At 36.4% G+C, this 22,585-nt stretch overlaps 1 protein-coding gene across 2 annotated transcripts in view; it reads left to right on the forward strand.

Moving 5' to 3' along the window:
* The window catches only part of IL1RAPL1 (interleukin 1 receptor accessory protein like 1), a 1,365,259-nt gene that overhangs the window by 679,935 nt on the left and 662,739 nt on the right, over nt 1–22,585 (forward strand). For both annotated transcript variants that reach the window (XM_009438881.5, NM_001009038.1), the window contains one exon: nt 20,340–20,619. In XM_009438881.5, the coding sequence (XP_009437156.1) occupies nt 20,340–20,619 (280 nt within the window). The remainder of the gene's footprint in view (nt 1–20,339; nt 20,620–22,585) is intronic.

The raw sequence follows: 22,585 nt of genomic DNA on the forward strand, positions 1-22,585 counted from the left end.
TGAGACCAGCCTGACCAACATGGAGAAACCAATTCTCTACTAAAAATACAAAATTAGCCAGGCATAGTGGTGCATGCCAGTAATCCTAGCTACTCGGGAGGCTGAAGCAGGAGAATCTCTTGAACCCAGGAGACGGAGGTTGCAGTGAGCTGAGATCGCGCCACTGAACTCCAGGCTTGGCAACAAGAGCGAAACTCCATCTCAAAAAAAAAAAAAAAAAGTTACTAATAGGCTAAAAATAAGAATAATGCTCATGTTTTTACTTCCATACAATTGATTGTTAGAGGTGAAACCTTTTCCCATCTGCACAAATTTCTGGAAGACAATAAATGTTTCTTCTTCTTTCATTAATATTTTAACTGTGGAGGTATCTGTTTCAAAATGTAAAATCCAATAGGTAATCAGTGAGGAATATAACCTAGATTAACTTTTTTTTTTCAAAATAACCAAAGCACACTCAGTTTAAGTTTCATGTTAAAGTGAGCCAAATGCCAGTTACCAAAATATTGGATGGCTATGTATATAATCCTTTGCTGATGAGTAATTTAGCATCAATTTAGAGATGTTATTTTTTTTCTACCAGATGCTCGAAAGCATTAAGGCAAGATTAGAAGTCATTGTCCCTTCTTCTGTTATCAGTGGTCCCAAAATATTTGTTTATATCACCATTAGAAACAAATTGTACTGTATTATAGTTATTTTTTTGTTTGTCCCTCCTATTAGAGAGTGAGTTCACTAAGGGCAGACATTATGTTTTATACTTTATTGATGTGGAAAGCAGGCAATAAAGAAAGAATGAAGGACTGATTATTGGACATTTGTTATTAATGATCTTAGCTTATTATTTTCCTCCAAATGAAAATGTTTTAGTGAACATAAACTGGGAAAACAGCAGGAGCAATTCAGTTAATACTCAGTTACCTTGAAGAGGTTGAAGCAGAAAGTGTTTGTGTCAGTTGTTTTAACATAATTGCCAGTAAATATACTGAAAGTATTCCCTCATGATAATGAGAAAAATCCAGAACACAAGGCTTGATTACTCCTACAATGTTTGCCTGCTTTGACTCTGACTGTGCTTAAGTATATCCGGGCATGCTGTGCAAAGTACAGAACTGAAATAAAATAATCCCTAGTCCAATCATAGGCTTACATTACTAGGATAAGTCAAGTTTGTGGTTTCACCTGAAGTAAGAAAGCATTAAGTCTTCTTATCACACCCAATCATCCATATTAGGCTTGGGATAGAAAAGGCACTAGAGAAAGTAGGGATAAGATTTAGTCCAGGGAGTAAGTACTTGGTTTCATTAAAACTACCCTAGAATTGGCTCACCAGTATTAATTAAGTCCTTTTTATTTGTAATCTCATTCATCATTCTCTCTCTCTCTCTCTCTCTTTCTCTCTCTCTCTCCCCCCCCCCCAACTCTCATAGAGCAATGTTAAACAATGTACACTTCTTTTTTTAAAGTTATAGATTTCTAAATTTAAAATGTTCTGATATAGTCTAGCTCTCCAATTAGGGAGAAGTAGAAACATATGCTGCTCAGCTTTTCTAAAATCTTTTAAAGTAATCAATTAGCATATGGGCTAAGTTCACTTTAGATGGATACACACATGCACTATATATATATTTTCTTTAGACATGTTCAGGCAGTGGATAAAATTTCCTTTTGCAATCCTTTGCTCATGGTATATTAATGCTGATAGTATTTTATGCTATTTTGTGTTGATGCTCTCAGCACAAATTGGCCCCAAAATATTCTGTATTCAAAAGCATGTATTTTTTTCCTAAGCGTACTATGATTTTAATAGAAGCAGAAATGAGTGTTTCCTTCTTTTGTGAATTTTTGGGAGGGCATGCTTCCCTGCAGTCTCTGGAGTGTGTGTTGACATTTTTTGTGCCATGATTTCCCATAAGTAACACACTCTTTTGATAGTGAAGCAGTGAGGGAAAGTTGCTAAGTTCCATCTGTAAGAAAGCATTATCAGAAGTGGAAGAAGGGAAATTTGCTAAGTTCCATCTGTAAGAAAGCATTATCAGAAGTGGAAGAAGGGAAGTGACAAGAAAAGATTCAAAGTTGTTTTGTTTTAGCTCCAGTAGATGCTTTATAACACACTCCTAAAAAGAGTGTGAATATAATATAGTTAATATAAAATTTATTTTATATAAATAATTTGTAATTTTCAAATATAAATTTGTTTTTACTATATAAGCAATGTAACATTGACCTAAAAATTGAAAAAATATAAACTTTCTTCTCAGAAACTGGGTTCTCAATTACTCTATATGTACCTGTTTATAAAATACAAACCATCTAGATAATCATTGCACCACAATTTGTATCAAACTCTGTTTCTTAGCCATCCTAGAGTACAATCAATATCATTGATCTTTTCGAAAAACCAGCTTTTGGTTTCATTAATTTTCTTTATTGTAGAGTTCTGTTTCTTTAATTTTTTTATTATTATTTTTGAGACCGAGTTTTGCTCTTGTTGCCCAGGCTGGAGTGCAGTGGCGCTATCTGGGCTCACTGCAACCTCCGCCTCCTGGGTTCAAGCGATTCTCGTGCCCCAGCTTCCCGAGTAGCTGGGATTGCAGGCATACGCCACGACACCCCGCTAATTTTTTGTATTTTAGAAGAGTCAGAATTTCACCATGTTGGTCAGGCTGGTCTCGAACTCCTGGCCTCAGGTGATCCACCCACCTCGGCCTCCCAAAGTGCTGGGATTACAGGCATGAGCCACCATGCCTGGCCCTGTTTCTTTAATTTTTAGATAAGGATCTACCTTTAACTTATGAATATAATATATATTATGAATTATGAATATTATGAATATAATATGAATGGCATTGTTGTAGGGTGATAACTATTTTAATTCACCTTGAAATAGATAACATTTGGCTTTTGGTTAGATTTTAGATTTATCTGTTAATGTTCAGAAAAAGATAAAAGATAAATCATGGAATCTTTTATTTTTTTATTTTATTATTATTATACTTTAAGTTTTAGGGTACATGTGCACAATGTGCAGGTTTGTTACATATGTATACATGTGCCATGCTAGTGTGCTGCACCCATTAACTCGTCATTTAGCATTAGGTATATCTGCTAAAGTTATCCCTCCCCCCTCCCCCCACCCCACAACAGTCCCCAGAGTGTGATGTTCCCCTTCCTGTGTCCATGTGTTCTCATTGTTCAATTCCCACCTATGAGTGAGAATATGCGGTGTTTGGTTTTTTGTTCTTGCGATAGTTTACTGAGAATGATGATTTCCAATTTCATCCATGTCCCCACAAAGGACATGAACTCATCATTTTTTATGGCTGCATAGTATTCCATGGTGTATATGTGCCACCATCCATGGTGTAAAAATGCTCACCATCACTGGCCATCAGAGAAATGCAAATCAAAACCACAATGAGATACCATCTCACACCAGTTAGAATGGCAATCATTCAAAAGTCAGGAAACAACAGGTGCTGGAGAGGATGTGGAGAAATAGGAACACTTTTACACTGTTGGTGGGACTGTAAACTAGTTCAACCATTGTGGAAGACAGTGTGGCGATTCCTCAGGGATCTAGAACTAGAAATACCATTTGACCCGGCCATCCCATTACTGGGTATATACCCAAAGGACTATAAATCATGCTGCTATAAAGACACATGCACACGTATATTTATTGCGGCACTATTCACAATAGCAAAGACTTGGAACCAACCCAAATGTCCAACAATGACAGACTGGATTAAGAAAATGTGGCGCAAATCATGGAATCTTTAAAAAAAAATTTTATCCCTGTGTTAATGTGTAGTTTTAAAGATTTGTTTAACAGTGTGTACTAATGAAGCATAATAGATACCAAAATGTTTTCATTAGGAACAAAGGTCAATTGTGCGAGAAGGAGTCACCATTTATGACCTGACAGATTGAGGTAATGCAGGCAGGGTAAGACAATACATGAGTAAGCAAGCCCCCCTCCCAACAGTAATCATCATTAATAGGAACTCACTGCATTTAGGGTTAACAAATATATGATGGGTTTGAAAATTACCAAAGTGGAACCCAGATGGATATGTAGATTTCAGTATCATTATATACTTGGAAATTGAGGAAATAGTGTAGAAAAATACATAAACTGGAAAAAATCTTATCAGTCAAGAATTAAGTTCTAGGGACTTGCTTTGACCTCTCATTTATTCCTTTATGGCCTCTTAATTTCTCTACTTTTTCTAAGCTTCTGTCTGCATCTATCTTCACTCTTATCTCCCTAAGACTAGCTTTCTCTACTTATTCATAGGTTCCTCCTTATCACTTTAGATTACATGTGGTCATCACAACTTCTTTGGCCCTAAGTCTACCTTAAGCCTTTTGTTTGTACTCAGAAAGGAGGACTCTGATTGGGCTAGCTCATCTTTTCTAATGAAACCAAGACATAGGTTACTTGCCTGCATAGGACTTGGCTGCCCTTGGTTAAGGGGCCATCATAGCACCAATCAGTCATGTCTGGTCTGGCCATGGGGATGCATAAATAAACAAATGGTCTTACCTTTCCAACCTCTTCCTCAATCACTACCTACCCTAGGACCACAAACTCTATGTTCTATCCAAACCACTCTTTTCCACATATACCTAATCATTTCACTATTCACAGCGTTAACCTGCCTTTTCTCACTTCTTGAAATTTCCATCACAGAATGCATGATTAATCTCAAAGCCTCATCCCTCGCATGTCCCCATGAAGTACTCTTTTACTTTCCTAGGAAAAGTTAACACTCTCATAGTGCTTTGTTTATGATTGAATAAGGTCACTTCTGGCATTGTATTTCCACTATGAGAGTGATGTACATGAACTATTGAATATAAAAACATACCTTTGATACCATTTTGTTGTACAGTTTATAAAAAAAAGCTATGACACCATAGGGTTATTAACATTATATTACTTAAAGTAGTGGTAAAAACAACACACATATACACACACAAACGCATACACATACATAGCACAGCCAGACTTGGCATTCTAACATCCCCACACATGAGAACTATCAAAGTATCATTTCTGAGCTGCGTTGTTTTTCTACTTGTGCCCTAATTCTAATAGTGGAAGAATTTTTTTTAAAGCAAAGCTGTTATCTTTTAAACACTGGAATTAAAAAAAAAATTCCATTTTCTGCATGAGTCAGTTTTTTCAGTGAATATTTTCGGCAAATGAACAAGCTCTGCATTAAATCCATGCTTTGTTTTAGTAGTTTCCTTGGGTGGACTAGTTTCACCGAATGCCATGTGTAAATTGGTCACACAGAACAAGAATTTATATTTCCACAATTTTATTTGGAACTTTGAAACTTCCATTATCTCACAGAACCCAGAAATTGAATTGAGGCTTTGTTACTAAGCCAGGTTGTAGCAACAGACTTAGGAGTCAGTAGCTCAATTTTCTACTTCTTTGCATCAAATTTTCTCTTGAAAATGATGCATGCAATACAGAGGAATGGCAGGGAGGAGCCTCTGTGAAGTGTTAAATATTTGGTTCACTGGGTCCTATCAGCAGGTAGGGCCTGTGGGGAGCTTGTTTATCCAGCAGAACAATCTCATTATGAGGACAGTGATGTACAATAGTTTGCTTCATACCCCAAAACCATTCAAGGAAACGACTGAGTGAATGATATTTTTCTGGGCCCTGTATTATGCTATTATGACTTGCAATAACTGGCAGCATATTAAAACAGAAGTCAGGGACTACAGTTACTCTGTTGAATGAAGTTCTGAAATTTCAAAGGTGTTGATTATTCAGTATTTTCCAATTTATAGAATAAAAGAATATGTGATTGACTATTTCATGGCGCAGTAATGGAAATAAAGAAAGAGAATGAACAGGCTTGATTAATTTCAGAGTAAATGCTTATTTTTCATAATTGCATAATTCTCAAGTGGGTCTCTGTGTAGGCCGGGGTGGCCTTTTCTGTCAAATACAAAGATAAGAACTTGGCATTGAAAATTAAGGAACAATAAAAAATAAATATGTGTGCATGTGTATATATGTGTGCGTGCACATACCCTTGTCATCACTAAGGACAAGCCACCACACAGCCTTGGTTAGCTTTGAAAATATCTATGAATACTACATTGAAAAAATAAAGTAAGATTTGGGACAAACATCCATCTTCCTCATGACAATATGCTGGGAACAGCTGTAAGCTTAGAATAAAGTGGGGAACCCTGCTTAATGCGCTATGCAGTAAGCTTATCAAATCTCAGCCCAGCTAGAACAGTGCCCTAGGATACAACAGGCACCTTGTAAATATCTGTTGAAATAAAGGATGAATCAGTGAACGAATCAATGAATGCTTCTGTCCAGAAGTGACACAGACTAAATGCTGTAAAATCATTCATCCTCTAAAATTTCAAATATTGTTGGTTGTCTGAAACATATTAAAGGAAAGGGACATGGTATGACCACTAAGTGTCTGAAGTCTTAACTTTCGAAGGATGTATCAAGAAACCCAGGTACATCTTTTCGGTAGAAAGTAGCTAAAGAAAGGATTCTGAATTGGATGAACCATGAAGTCCTAAGTTCCTCTTTAAAGCTATTTATTAACCATACAAAAACATACTTTCACTCACTGAGAATTTAAACTTTTATTTAAATATTAGTGATTTACTGCATTAAGTGTTATCATGAGATAGCATCTGCTAGGCCAGAAAATTCATCTAGTTTTGAGTTTAATCGTTGTTAATATGCAGACTATAAAGATAATCTCACTGGTAAACCAGTCATAAACCAGCACTTGATGATCTTTTAATTGCTAAGTAGCACTGAGGCAGCTTACGTTTGGCTTTGGATTTAGTAGATATTTATATTAACAGCTGGCCAGTACAGCTTTTCACATAAGTACTTCACCTCAAATTTATCAGTCCTTTAAAATATACATGAATTTACCCCACACCCATAAGCTGCACTCTCAAAGATAGGGGAAAATAAAACCAAAAGCAACAAAGATTGAATCAATGTAATTTTCTGCTGTTTAAACATAGGTTTCTACTTACCTTGATTCTTTAAAGAATGCCTGAAATCATGCCAATAAAAACTCTGGAAAGTAGAGTTTAAGGTTCAAGGCAACCTTCTTTTTTTTTTTTTTTTTTCTGTGCTGCCATCATCTCTCACCTGAACTATTGCAGTGATCTTCTAATAGGTCTTCTTTTTGATGTGTGTCACCTACATTCTATTGTCAACCAAGCAGGCAGAGAGCCTATTCTTAACAGCTTTATTGAGGTATAATTGATATACAATTAATCACATATATTTAAAGTGAGTGATTTGGTATGTTTTGACATATATATAAACTCATGAAACTATCACCACAATCAAGACTGTGAACATACCCATCACACTAAAAGTTTCCTCTTGGCCTTTTGTAATGCTGTCTCCCTTTCGTCACTATCCCAGACAATCACTGACTCGCTTTCTGCCACTATAGTTTGCATTTTCTAGAGTTTTATATAAATGAAATCAAAACAGCATGTACTCTGTTTTGTCTGACTTTTTTCACTCGGTGTAATTATTTTGAGATTCATCCATGACATGTATAAATAATTCGTTCATTTTTATTTTTGACTAGTACCGACGTAGAGTTTTCTTGCCTTAGTCAAATACCTAGGAATGGAGCAGCTAGATGAAGTGAAGTTAGTCCATTTCTTCTTTTATGAGTTATGCTTTTGGTATCTTATCTAAGAAACCTTTGCCTAATCCAAAGTCACAAAGATTCTCTCCTGTCTTTTCTAAAAGTTTTATAGTTTTATACTTTGCATTTGGATCCATGATCCTTTTTAGGAAAATTTTTGTTTACAGTAGAATGTATGAATCAAAGTTTAGATTTTTTCATATGGGTACCCAAATACTCCAGCACCATTTGTCTAAAAGAGTATCTTGTCTGCACTGAATTGCCTTTTTGCTTTGTTGAAAATCAGTGGCAAATATATGTGTGGATCTATTTCTGGACTCTAATTTTGTTACATTTATCTATTTTTCTATCTTGATGACAAGACTTTGATTATGTTTGATTAGTTTGATTATGGTAACTATGATAAATCTTGAAATCAGGTAGCATAAGACTTCATGCTTTGTTCTTTTAAAAAGTTATTTTGAATATAGCAGGTACTTAACATTTTCATGTGAATTTTAGAATTAGTATGCCCATTTGATTGTCATTGTATTAAATCTATATAACATTTTGGAGATAATTGACTAATTTTCTTTAAACTTCTGTTTTACGTTCAGGGTTACATGTGCAGCTTTGTTATATAGGTAAATTGCGTGTCATGGGAGTTTGCTATACAGGTTATTTCATCACCAAAGTAATAAGCATAGTAGCTGATAGGTAGTTTTTCAATGTTCACACTCCTCCCACCCTCCACCCTCAAGTAGACCTTGTTATCTGTTGTTCTATTCTTTGTATCCATGTATACTTCATGTTTAGCTCCCACTTTATAAGTGAGAACAGGCAGTATTTGGTTTTCTGTTCCTGCATTAGTTTGCTTAGGATGATGACCTCCAGCTTCATTGATGTTGCTGCAAAGGACGTGATCTCACTCTTCTTTATGGCTGTGTAGTATTCCATGATGTATATGTACCACATTTTCTTTATCCAGTCTACCATTGGTGGGCATGTAGGTTGATTCTATGTCTTTGTTATTGTGAATAGTGCTGTGATGAACATATACATACATGTGTCCTTATGACAGAACAACTTATATTCCTTTGGATATATACCCGATAATGGGATTGCTGGATCAAATGATAGTTCTGCTTTAAATTCTTTGAGAAATCACCACACTGCTTTCCACAGTAGCTGAACTAATTTACCTTCCCACCAGATGTGTATAAGCATTCCCTTTTCTCCACAACTTTGCCAGCATCTTTTATTTTTTAACTTTTAAATAATAACCATTCTGACTGGTGTGAAATAATATCTCATTGTGGTTTTGATTTGTATTTCTCTAAGGATTAGTAATGTTGAGCATTTTTTCATGTGCTTGTTGGCTGTGTGTATGTCTTCTTTTGAAAAGTGTCTGTTCATGTCCTTTGCCCAGTTTTGAATGCTGTTGTTTGTTTTTTGCTTGTTAATTTGTTTAGGTTCTTTATAGATTCTGGATATTACACCTTTGTTGGATGCATAGTTTGCAAATACTTTCTCCCATTCTGTGTGTTGTATGTTTACTCTCTTGATAGCTTGGTTTTTGCTTTTTGTTTTTTATTTTTATTTATTTATATATTTTTGCTGTGCAGAAGCTCTTTAGTTTAATTAGGTCCCATTTGTTTACTTTTGCTTTTGTTGCAATTGCTTTTGGTGTCCTTATTATGTGATCTTTGCTAGGGCCTATTTCCAGAATGGAATGTCCTAGATTATCTTCCAGAGTTTTTATACTTTTAGGCTTTACATTTAAGTCTTTAATTCATCTTGAGTTAATTTTTGTACATAGTGTAAGGAAGGGGTCCGGTTCAATATTCTGCATATTGAAACCAGTTATTTCAGTACCATTTATTGAATAGGGAGTCTTTCCCCATTGCTTGTTTTTGTCAACTTTCTCAAATATCGGATGGTTGTAGGTGTGTGGCATTATTTCTAGACTCTATTCTGTTCCATTGGTCTGTGTGTCTGTTTTTGTACCAGTGCCATGCTGTTTTGGTTACTGTAGCCTTGTAGTCAGGCTTTATTACTGGTTCAATTTCAGAACTCACTATGGTTCTGTTCTGTTATTGTTCTGTTCAAAAATATGGTTTCTCCCTGGTTCAATCACTTATAAAGGCTTGGTTTGGCTGGATATGAAATTCTTTGTTAGAATTTTTTTTAACAATTCTGAATATAGGCCCCCAATCTCTTCTGGCTTGTAGGGTTTTTGCCGAAAGGTCTACTGTTAGCCTCATGGGGTTCCTTTGTAGGTGACCTGCCCCTTCTCTCTAGCTGCCTTTAACATTCTTTCATTTATTTCAACCTTGGAGAATCTGATAACTATGTGTTTTGGGGATGGTCGTTTTGTACAGTATTGTTGCAGAGGTTCTCTGCATTTCCTGAGCTTGAATGCTGGCCTATTAGCAAGGTTAGGGAAACTTTCATGGATGATGTCCTCAAATATGATTTTTCTTTCTGTCTTTCAGGGATGGCAGTGAGTCATAGATTTGGTCTCTTTACATAATTCCATATTTCTTGAAGGTTTTGTTTATTCTTCTTTATTCTTTTTTGTTTATTTTTGTCTGATTGACTTAATTCAGATAACCAGTCTTCAAGCTCTTTGCTCAGCTTGGTCTATTCTGCTGTTAATACTTGTGATTGTATTATGAAATTCTTGAAGTGAATTTTTTCAGCTCTATCTGATCAGTTTGGTTCTTTCTTAACATGTCTATTTTGCCTTCCAGCTCCTGTGTCTTTTTATTGTATTCCTTAGATCCCTTGGTTTGGGTTTCAACTTTCTCCTGAATCTCCATAATTTTCATTCCTATTTATATTCTGAATTATATGTCTGTCATTTCAGCCATTTCAGCCTAGTTAAAAACCATTGCTGGGGAACTAGTACAGTTGTTTGGAGGTAAGAAAACAGTCTGGCTCTTTCAGTTGCCAGAGATCTTGCCCTGGTTCTTTCTCATCTGTGTGGGTTGACGTTCCTTCAGTCTTTGAAGTTGCGTCCTTTGAATGGCGCTTTTTGCTTTTATCTTCTGTGATGCCAGTGGGGGTTTGTTTGTGGTATAAGGTGGGTTTCAACTGGCTTCTTTTCTGGAAGATTTTAGGGGGCCACGGCTCAACACAGCACTCCTGAACTGTGTGTTCTAACTCTGAGGGACTTTTACCGGGCCCCTGCCTTTGCTCTCTAGCCCCTTGAAGTTAAGAACTTGCTGTACTGGAGGGACCTAAGTGTTCTTGGTCCGCTGGCCACAACACGCTGATGGAGAGTGCCAGCTAAAGCGCTTTGTCCAGTGGTAGCAGTGGGATCTGTGCTCACTCGGGTGTGCCAGCAGCCACAGCATGTGTGGTAGGGTGCACATTTTTCAGCTGAGGAGGGGCACCAGTGGGGGCAGGGTTGCTGTCATCTGTGCTAGCATTTGCACCTGCAGTGGTGGGAGTAGGGCACTTGCAGAGGCAGGGTTTCCTGTGCCCATACACAGATTCACACCGGTGGTGGCAGAAGCAGGGTTGGTGGCATCCATGCATGTATTCGCACTGGCAGGAGTGGGGGCATGGTGGGAGTGGGGTTGCCGGTGCCCATCAAGGCAATCTTCTATACTTGAATTTGTTAATCATTTCACAACACATATATATGTATCTTAAAACATCACATTGTATGCCTTAAATATATACAATTTTTATTTGTAAATTATACCTCAATACAGCTGGAAAAAAAACACATGCAAAGTTACATAAATATCCCCATGATTTTTTCCTCAAGTTATCACCCCTTTTTTCTTACTTGAGTCTGAGAGTGTTTATGAAAATGCTATGAAAATGAAGAAATACTAAACCGGTAACATGGATGGATATTATTATATGTATGACAAAAATGAGAAGGAAAGGTCCTGAAGGAGGTACACAGATACATTTTTGTAATACCCTGAAAAAAATGCAGTATGTCAACAGATACCAATCATAATAGATATGTGATTACACATATGAATGTAGATTAATGCCCAAAACAGTTGTATGTGAAGCTAATCTGTTTACAATATATTATATATTTCATGAGACTTCTTCTCTGATAAAAATAGACTTGACATCACTTAAAAAATGGTTCTAACCTTTTTAAAAGTTCTCACTTAGAAATTCACTTGGCGGAGCAGTACACAAGCTGTGTGTGTCTAATTTTCCTCTACAATCTCTGTAAGAAGTTAATCAAATAGGCAATTAATCTGTATGATATTATTCATGTGAAAGCATATGCATATTAAAATACACAACAGACTTCATTCTTATTTTCCTTAAATTTTTCTCTAATGCCAGGGGCTTGAATGTCCAGCAGAGCTCACAATATGAAAAGGATACATGGCAGTGCTTTTGTTGCACATACCAGAAAGTACAAGCAATAACGTTCTGCTGTATAAACACCTGTAATGAAGGCAGAAAATGTGTAGTAAGCTAAAAAACAAGACTTTGACCCCAACAACACTTATCTCTCGCCTTGAATCTGCTTTTGCTCCTCATTTCCATTAATAGTGCCACAATCTTCTCTGGAATCCTGATTTGAAATCTCAGAGTCATCCTAGACTCCTCCTTCTCCTTCATCTCGCCCTTCTGATCAATTTCAGCATCCTGTTGATTCTGACTACAATTCTTCCCACATTTCCTTGTCATATCCTTTGCTACTTCTTTTTTTAACCTCTATTTTAAGAACTTTCTGAGTTGTCTCCTTACTCCTAGCTATCCCCTTCCAATCCATCCTTGATATTGTCCTGAAAGTGATATTTCTAAAATGTGAATCAGATAATAACACTTTGTTTGCAGACATTTACCACTGTCAACATTGGTTTTAGCAGTGGGTTTCAAAGTGTCATCCCTGGACCAGCAGCATCACCTGCTTTGTAGTAACTACTTTGTAGTAACGCAGATCCTTAGGTCCCAATCCAGACCTTCTGAATCTGAAACTCTGAGAGGGGAGCACAAAACTCTGTGTTTTAAAAAGTCCTCCAGGTGATTCTGATGCACACGAAAACTTGAAAACTACGGGGCTACAGAATTAAGTTCAAGTTTTTTGGCATGGTGTCTTGCCAAACCTGTCTTTTCTGCACTTATTTTCACCTCCTTACACTCTTCTGTACTCCTCACCACTCCACTATTTCAGAACCTTACCATATACTGTCCTATTAACTGGGATAAACCATTGGCTTGCAATTTTCTCTTCCAAATTATCAGGTTTTGAACGAAGCACATTTTTAATTTCATCTCTTTCTTAAATCCTTTTTGATCTTCCTAGACATATTTCCTGCTCCATTATTTCATCTGTGAAATGGAAAACAGCTCTGGGTTGAGAGGTAAAACAAACTTCTTGCTTTGTGTTTCCTCAGTAATGTTATCTTTGCTCTCAGAAATTATTCGTTTTTCTTGTGCTATACATGGTTTTTGACAAGTCTGTTCCCACTTATAGATGATATCTTCAAGGGTGATGCAAGTCTCAGTAATCTTTGTCATAGAAGAGTGAGTTGCACATCATATGCGGTCTATAACATGTTGTCTCACACCAATATATGACTTGAACTTTAATGCATGATTATTTTATATGTTCATTGCTGAAAACAATCCATTAGTCCATTTGGGATTGTTATAAAATTTAAAGACCTTTTGTAACTTACTATCTTGAAAAGTGTAATTCTGTTCTTTTGTCTGCTCTAAAACAAAAACAAAATAAAAGTAAATCTGTGCCTTGAACCCTGTTACTTTCTCTTTAAAGGATCATTTTGCTGGCTGGGTGTCCTGCCATCTAACAGGCCTTCCCTGTGAGGCTCCTCTAAATTGGGAAAAGGATTAAATTTTATCAGTGTTTGTTTGGTCTGTTGCTCATCATGTTGATATTTAATCCAGTGTCCAACAAGTGTCCCAAAGGAATAAAATGCCTGAAGCTGGCAATACTTTTTGACCTATCTGTCTGAACATATTCCTATCAGTTTTTACCCAAATAGAGGGTTTTCCAGGAGACATACATGAGCTAAATAAACAATATAATAGTATGCTTAATTCAGTAAACTATGTTTAATATATCAACAAGGATTTATTGAGTTCTGAAGTACACTCAATTTTGTGAAATCAAATTATTCTGAGTTAGAAAACTGTATCACTTTGCAATATTATAAAGGAAAAATGCATACTGCTATTTTTTAATTATTAGGGTTAAAAATATCTACAAACAATAGTTATAAGCGATTGTGTTAACACCAAAGATATACATTTTCAATACTCATTTAAGTGAACAGTTATTTAGTTAATCACTAATTTATTCAACACACATTTATTGATTGCCTATTGTGCCCCAAATATATGTAGATATGGAAATAGCTCTAAATTTATAATTAGAGCTAAATGAGGTTTTTTTTTTTTCTTTTTTAAAGATAGGGTCTTGCTATGTTGCCCAGACGAGACTAGAACTCCTGGGCTTAAAGAATCCTCCCACAGCAGCCTTTTGAGTAGCTGGGACTACAGGCACATGCTGCTGGGTCCAGTTTGAGATTTAGATATGTAGATGATAGATACATAGATAGATAAACAGATAGCTAGGCAGATATAGAAATAGAGATAAAGATAGAGAAAGATAGAGATAGACATAGAGATGGCGATAGAGATACGGTAAAGTCCCACTTCTCAGAGTACACCACACTTCAGTGATCAATGAAATACATGTAAGCAAATAATGATTTAATATGATACATGCTAATGAAAGTATGTATTAACTAAAGAACATAGGGTAACTAAATAGTCAAAAGAATGAAAAAAGTCTTCAAAGTCAAAGATGGACCATGTGTACCAAGATTTTACCTATCTGTATCAGTTTCTTATGCGAAGGCTAATAAAAGAAAATAAGAATCCAGATTTTCTTGTAGGATGACGTGCATCTGTTTGTGTTTGCTGAAATAGCAGGGCTTTTTCTGCTCCTGTTCAGTGTGGGAATGGAAAGCAGAACATCCCCTATGTTCCATGTACTGTGTTAGGTACTTTCTCATGTCACTTCTAAACACTAAGAGAAGTAAAAAAAAGAAGATTCAAAAACAAGTCTTAAGCTGAATTTACTTAATGCAAGGCAGGAATAACATGATCCCACACAGATGCATGGGACCTTCAGATTAACAGTTAAAGAATTGTTCAGAGAAAATTAACCTAAAACATTGAGGATTTGTTCACATATAGACACATACAAGGAAGAGCAACCCTTATGAAGACTTTTTCTCAGGCCGAAGTCAAGTGTAGAGCTTTAAAAAGGCAAACTTAGAAGTTTGGGTTTGTTTGTTTGTTTCTCCAACAACAAGAGTTGCTGCTGCAAAGTGAGAGTCGCTCTCCCTACTTTTTAGTTATTATTCCAAGATATCTATCCAAGTAGACACAGGTTGAGTATCCTTTTTTTCTGAAATGCTTGGGACCAGAAGTGTTTTGGATATCAGATCTTTTTCAAATTTTAGAATACTTGCATATACAGTATATAATGAGATATCTTGGAAATGGGACCCAAGTCTGAACATAAAATTGATTTATGTTTCATATATAGCTTATACACATAGCCTGAAGGTAATTTTATATTTTCCTTGGGGATGCTAAATAAATTGTGTTCTGTGAATCTACATTTTGACTGTAACCCATCACGTGAGGTCAGGTGTAGAATTTTCCATTTGTGGCATCATGTTGGCTGGCACTCAAAAAGTTTTGAATTTTGGAGCATTTTGGGTTTCAGATTTTCTGATTAGGGATGCTCAACTTTACCTTAAAGTAACATAATTTATCCTTCTATAAATATAGTATTTTGTTTTCATATTAGTATGCAACATGTATAAATTATATCATTAGACTTTTTTGAAAGAATTCAAACTTCAAGTTTGTTACCATGAACATATTTTTAGCTTTTACATAGGTAGTAACAGTGACTTAATTAAAAATACTTTTTCTACTCTTATTTGAATATATTGATAATAGCCAATATATGTAGTTTTCTCCATAGTACATCAGTAGTGAAGGAATTATTTCTGAATCTTAATTCCATTACTGTCTTCATATATGCTCCCAGAACTTTATGAGAGGTAACAAAAATGAATGAATATGGTACTTCTTACTCCCACTCCCCAATGTAACTTCATGGCTTCCTTCATAAACTCCCATTGGCTGTGAAAGAACGTGTACTGCAGAGATATGTTGAACTGGAGTATTTCCATAGAATCCTCCCATCAGGGAAGGAGAGTACCAATAGCAAATTTTCTGAGAGAGACTTACAGAAAGGTATTTTATTCCAAAAGGGAGAAAAACAGATTAGGTACTACCAGCATCCACAATTACCTGATGATAATTTTAAAAAACAATAACAATAAAAGTTATATGAATTACATACAATTAATGTGTACTGAAATCAACAGTGTCTAGAAATATGCTTTTGGAATGATTGTTCCCAAGCCAACAAAGCTTGTGTGCTGAAGTAAGAAAAAACTGAATGGATCAACAGCAATTCTGTTCATCAAGAGTTAGATTTTAAGTTATCACATATCCTTTTAAGATTTGAAAAGTCTCACTACACAAGGTTAAAAAATGTACTTTGTGGCTATATTTCTAAAGTCTTTATTCACAAGGGGATACATACTGACGTATTTGGGGATGAAATATCATTATGTCTCTAATTTCTTTTCAGCTGGTTTAGAAACAATAATATAATATACAAGGTGTGAGAGAGAACATGTGTGCAGATGAGGCAAAACGTTAACAAAGGAAAAAAATATATCTCCTTCATCACTTCTTTCATTTAGTAAAATGTTTTATTGTAACTATTGAAGAGAGACATAGGTCCATCATTTGTTTAAATGATTTTATGCAGGCCGGGCTTGGTGGCTCACACCTGTAATCCCAGCACTTTGGGAGACCAAGGTGGGCAGATCCGAGATCAGGAGTTTGATGCCAGTCTGACCAACATGGTGAAACCACGTCTCTACTAAAAATACAAAAATTAGCTGGGCATGGTGGCGTGCGCCTGTAGTCCCAGCTAGTCAGGAGGCTGAGGCAGGAGAATCGCTTGAACCTGGGAGGCGGAGGTTGCAGTGAGCCAAGATCGTGCCACTGCACTCCAGCCTGGGTGACAGAGCAAGACTCCATCTCAAAAAAAAAAAAAAAAAAAAAAAAAAGATTTTATTCAAATAATTTGACTATGCCTTGAACTGTTCTTTATAGTATTTACCATCTTTTCCCAGGAATTATTGAACCATTTTAAGTTTATTTTTTAACAGGATGCATTTAGTTTAATGGTAGTAAAACCTCCTAAGCCATAGATCCTCCATCTGTTTCCATATTGAAATGAACACCAAGTGTCTCTAATGTCCAAAGTGCCATTTCTTCATTTTGCCTCTAACTTTTCTTTGGCACATGACGTTGAACTGTATGAAACTTTTTTCCTGACTGATATTTAGGTATGGAATAAGAGTAATTTTCAGGAATATTTGTGATTTTCTTCCAACATTTTCTCAGAAAGCATATTCTGAAAGTGTGTAGTAATATCTATATGCATTCCCAACACAACTCTCTCTCTATTCTCTTGATCTAATTTGTTACTAACTTTTTAAAACTTTCTAGACTAAATCTTTTTGCTTACCTTCAAGCATTTTGTTTTATACTACAAATCTTCTGAGACTCGAATAATTTTATCTTACTGTTTATATACTGCTACCTTGAAGGTATTTCAACCTTTTTCACTAGCAGCGATACCCTCCATGACAGATAGTCAGTTATATTAACTTGATTCTATTGTAATTTACATAGTGGTAAAACAAAATAATTATACACTTATAATCAAAATTATAACTGTTTAAAAAATTACCACCTAGGATTCATTTTATGTAATGGGAAAATATACAAAACTGTTTTGATAAATATTATATGCAATTATATAACTTGGACATCTCTGTGTAGTTTTTTCCTCCTGTTTAACGTGGTATGCCAACTCTACAGTAGTCATGACAGCAATTATGACAATGACTCAGACATTGATGATGCCCACCAAGCTTCCAGCATATTTACTCTAGATAGTACCTCAATACAGCCCTTTTGTAAAAATTTTAAACCCAAATTTGGTAATTGAAATGAACTAAATCAAAGAATGCTGTGAAATTGACACCTTTATTAAAAAACAATATGTGACAGTAGGGAGAATTAATTCTAGGTTCAGATAAAGCTGGGTGAGAACCCCAGCACTCACCCTTATTAGCTGGCATGGAGTTTCTTCAACTGTATAATTTGGTAATTCAATTGTTTATTTTGCTTATTTATTCATGCATTCATTCATTTATTCATTTAGTAAATGTATGCTGAGCTGGTTAGCAGGCACAATTCTAGGCACTGTGGCTAAAAAGGGAAGTGAGAAGGACAAAGTCCCTGCTCTCAAGGGGTTTACATTCAACCAGGGAGACAGAAAGCAAAGTGGATGCATAATATAACATCAAATAGCAATAGGTCTTGTGAAAAAAATACCAAGGCATACTCTGGATCAAGTGACCAGGATGGGAAGGCAAAAGGCCTCTCTGAGGAGGTGATATTTGGCAAGAAAGAAAGAGAAAGCCATGCAGATGGTTGGCGAGAAATGTTCCAGGCAGAGGGAAGAGCAAGTTCAAATGCCTCAGTTTATATTTCTGTGAATAGTAAATGAAAGTTTATAGACTCCTGGCACATCGTTAAGTGCTTAGTAGATGTTAGATATAATTTTAAGATAATAAATGTGGATAATTAATTCCACGTTATTATGTGTCTTCTCTGCTGTAATGTACATCCTCTTTTTCATCTAGACCATTTTTCTTCTCTTGAATATTATATTATTTATCCTGTTCTCAGAGCTGTTAGATTGCCCTCTTATTAATTTGTAGTGAGTTTAACCCTGCTTGCAATATTCAAATGTTATTACTGTCAGAGGTCCTGTTTTCTCAGTCTTTGCCCTTTTGCTCAACATTTGTATACTCTGAGTAATGCCAAATTGATTTTCTTGCTAAGTGTTGGGCAACTGCCCTCTCTAAACAGTAAAATTCACAACTTCTCTGTTGATGATGATAATGTTGATGTACCTACCCTATGGGAACCTGTTGTTTTGTATGCATGTGCAGGGAGAGGGGTGATCAAAAAATGGTGTCAAGATGTCATTTGGAAGATGGTACCTGCAGAAAACACAGAAAACCCAATCATACCCCACCCCCATCCTCCACATTTCCCACCATGGTTTCTTGTTTACACTTCTCTGATTCTCCCAGAAGTCAGAGCAAAGTGACTGTTTACCTCTGTCTCTGGCTGGGAAAAAACCACTACCAGAGCTCAACTCACTTTTATTGATTTCTATATTGTTTGGCTGTAAAACATTTATTCTCAATTGTATCAGTTTGGGTCCAGTTAGAGAAAAAAACACAGTCATTTGAACAGTGAAAGTTTTTACAAATAATTATTAAATGTAACAGGGGATTATAGTAATGAAGGGATTGGCTAGCATAAAAGAAAGATGTATTAGTTTGCTCAGGCTGCCATAACAAAATACTATAAACTGAGTGGCTTAAACAAAAGATATTTCTTTCTCACAGTTCTGGTGACTGGGAAGTCCAAGATCAAGGTACCAGCCAATTTGGTTTCTGGCTTTTGGATGGCTACCTTCTTGCTCTGTGCTCACATGATCTCTTTTTTGTAATCACGATGGAGAGAAAGAGCAAGCTCTCTGGTGTCTCTTCTTATAAGGGCACTAATCCCATCAAGAGCCTCGTTCTCATGACCCTCCTCATCTAACCCTAATTACCTCCCAAAGAAAGGCCTCATCTCCACATACTGTCATATTGAGGGTTAAGGCGTCAACATATGGATTTTCAGGGGAGGGCACAAACATTCAGTCTATAGCAAAAGAGAACCATAAATAATAGAGGAATGGCTACCATTAGCCCTAGGGCTGAGATAGCACACCTGAGAAAAAGTCCCTATGTTTTCATCCCCAAAGCAGAGATCCGCACTTTATTGGGAAGGTACAACCATAGCTTACCGAATGGCAGAAATCACTAAGTTGCTATACTAGCAGAACTTGTCAGAAATCTGTCTTCTTCAAGTTAACAGAGACCCTCCCTCTAAGGTACCTGGGAAACATCGCCAAGCTGCTGGTTGCCAAGCACTGTAGGAGCCAGGTGCTGAAGAAGGCTTGCACCCTGTAAGAGCCTGCCAAGTGAGCACATTGAAAATAGGAAGCAAATCCCTTTCTTCCTGAAATGTCTCACCAGTGCCCTCTCCCCACAAAGCTTCGGTGCCAGCTAGTAAAGAAAAACATATCTCAAAGGCCCAGATCTATTTTTACCGAGCAGGCAGAAAGGTACATTTAGAACTAAGAGGCAATAAATCAATAACCAGCACACTGATATAAACAAATAATAAATAACAGCAGAAGCAGACTCAGTGAAGGATATATTGTTTGTTAGCAGAGTCCACTACTTTGCAGGGCCATTCTCAGTTTGATTCATTGCTATGTGCTCTGTGCCTAGAATAAAATCTGACCCAATATGGATGCTCAGTAAATATTTGTTGGATGAATGAATAATCTAATTGCTTATTTTTTTTTTTTGCCTCTAATGTTTTTCCTCTCTTTCTCTGTCTCTTTTTTTACGATAGCCGATGGATGCACTGACTGGTCTATCGATATCAAGAAATATCAAGTTTTGGTGGGAGAGCCTGTTCGAATCAAATGTGCACTCTTTTATGGTTATATCAGAACAAATTACTCCCTTGCCCAAAGTGCTGGACTCAGTTTGATGTGGTACAAAAGTTCTGGTCCTGGAGACTTTGAAGAGCCAATAGCCTTTGATGGAAGTAGAATGAGCAAAGAAGAAGACTCCATTTGGTTCCGGCCAACATTGCTACAGGACAGCGGTCTCTACGCCTGTGTCATCAGGTATCCCTTTAATTCTATTACTGCTGAATCAAAGAAAGCACAGGCTGCTTTCTCGTACTTAAATGTTGCTGCTATCTCTTTTGCCTAAAGCCGTTGTCTCAATATTTGCATGTGTTGCTGCTTTCTAAAATTTAGAATCAAAATCATAAAAAGATGGGATTGGAATTTATATTAGACATTATTTCTAGCTTATGGAGAAAAGCGATACCATCTGGGTAGCTACTTATGTTACCAAGAATTACTAAAAACTATGAAATAAAATTTATAGAGGAAGTAAAATGGTGCAAATAAAATGTAAGCAAAGACTTGCAGAAAGGATGCATAGTTTCTTGCTAAATGAGTTGTAACATTTTGCTATTGCCCTTCACAGACAGATAGAGCATGGATACTTCTGGTTCACACACATTTGCAAAGATGATTTAGGTAATGTGTGTATGTACACAGGGAGAGGAAGAGAGAGTTACCATGTTAGAGAATATGAAGGTTGTGTTCCAGATTGCTTTGCTAACCAAAACTTCTGGGTCAATACAAAAATTTTCCCAAGTCTTTCAGGGCCAATACCAAAGTTAATAACAAATTCAGTTCCTGTATCCCCAAGGATACCCACCATACATCTACACATCTTTGTCAGCTTCTGGAAGAGGCATATGCAGTTTGTTTAAAGATAATGCATTGAAGCAATGCCCATGTAACACATTCGCAGTTAAAAACCTCAGTTTAAGCATTTAGCCCCTCATAGATTGTGAATCACACCCTTCATGAATGATCGTGTATGTCATTGGACTATTAGAACATTAGCGAAGCTGGGTATAGTCATATAGAGGGTGTGTTTAAATCTATTTATTTGGCTTTCTGTATTTGGGCTTATTCAGAGAAATAAAGAAGAATCTAAAGTAATGGATTCCCATAACTCAGAGAAAGTCTCAGAATCACCTAGTGTCTTTTTCAAATAAAAATTCACCGCTCCTGAAATCCTGATCAGCAGCTAACATTCCTCTGTCATAAATATCATGCCTCCCTCTCACCGTCATCTCTAATAATTACCTGTAAGCTGAGCCATGGCTACGGGTGTGCTAGGACATTGAAATAGGTCAAGTTGCATAAAAGTTAAACAGAAATGTATCTTTCTAACACTGGCAACATATATTATGTTAGAGTTAATGTTGGAAAATATAAATGAATATAAGTAAAGAGTTGTGCTTGGGAAAAATGCCTAATGGATTTTAAAAGAACAAATGCATCTGGCCGGGCATGGTGGCTCACGCCTGTAATCCCAGAACTTTGGGAGGCCGAGGCAGGCAGATCACTTGAGGTGAGGAGTTCGAGACCGGCCTGGCCAACATGGCAAAACCCCATCTCTACTAAAAATAAAAAAAAATTAGCCGAGGATGGTGGCGTGTGCCTGTGATCCCAGCTACTTGGGAGGCTGAGGCAAAAGAATCGCTTGAACCCAGGAGGCGGAGGTTGCAGTGAGCCAAGATCACATCACTGTACTCCAGCCTGGGCAACAGAGCGAGACCCTGTCTCAAAAATAAATAAATAAAAGCAAACAAATGCATCATTCCTTTGGCAACTCTTCTTCTTTCTCTTAGGGTTTACTAATCCTTTTATGATTAAACATAACTCTTAATAAAAGTAGAGGTTTTGTAGGGGTACAGATCAATAACTGTCATACTAGTACAGTTAAAGAATACTGTTTGGACTAGCTGTTCCCATTTGACCAATAGTAATTAGATTTTAATTTCATATCTGCTGTGTTTCTTTTTAAAAATCATTATTTCTGATTGTTCATGCATGTCGTAAGGTGATTCTTCAAGATAGGCAAATGTGTGTCCTCATTTATCTGACATTAGAATTGAGTTGGATGTCCATAGTATAATACTACATTTCGTCACTTATTATTGATGGAAAAATAATGATGTGTTCACATTAGTAATCTGAATTTTGAAAACACTGAGGTTGCAAT

The sequence above is a fragment of the Pan troglodytes genome, chromosome X (genome assembly GCF_028858775.2).
Source record: "Pan troglodytes isolate AG18354 chromosome X, NHGRI_mPanTro3-v2.0_pri, whole genome shotgun sequence".
Classification (NCBI taxonomy): domain Eukaryota; kingdom Metazoa; phylum Chordata; class Mammalia; order Primates; family Hominidae; genus Pan; species Pan troglodytes.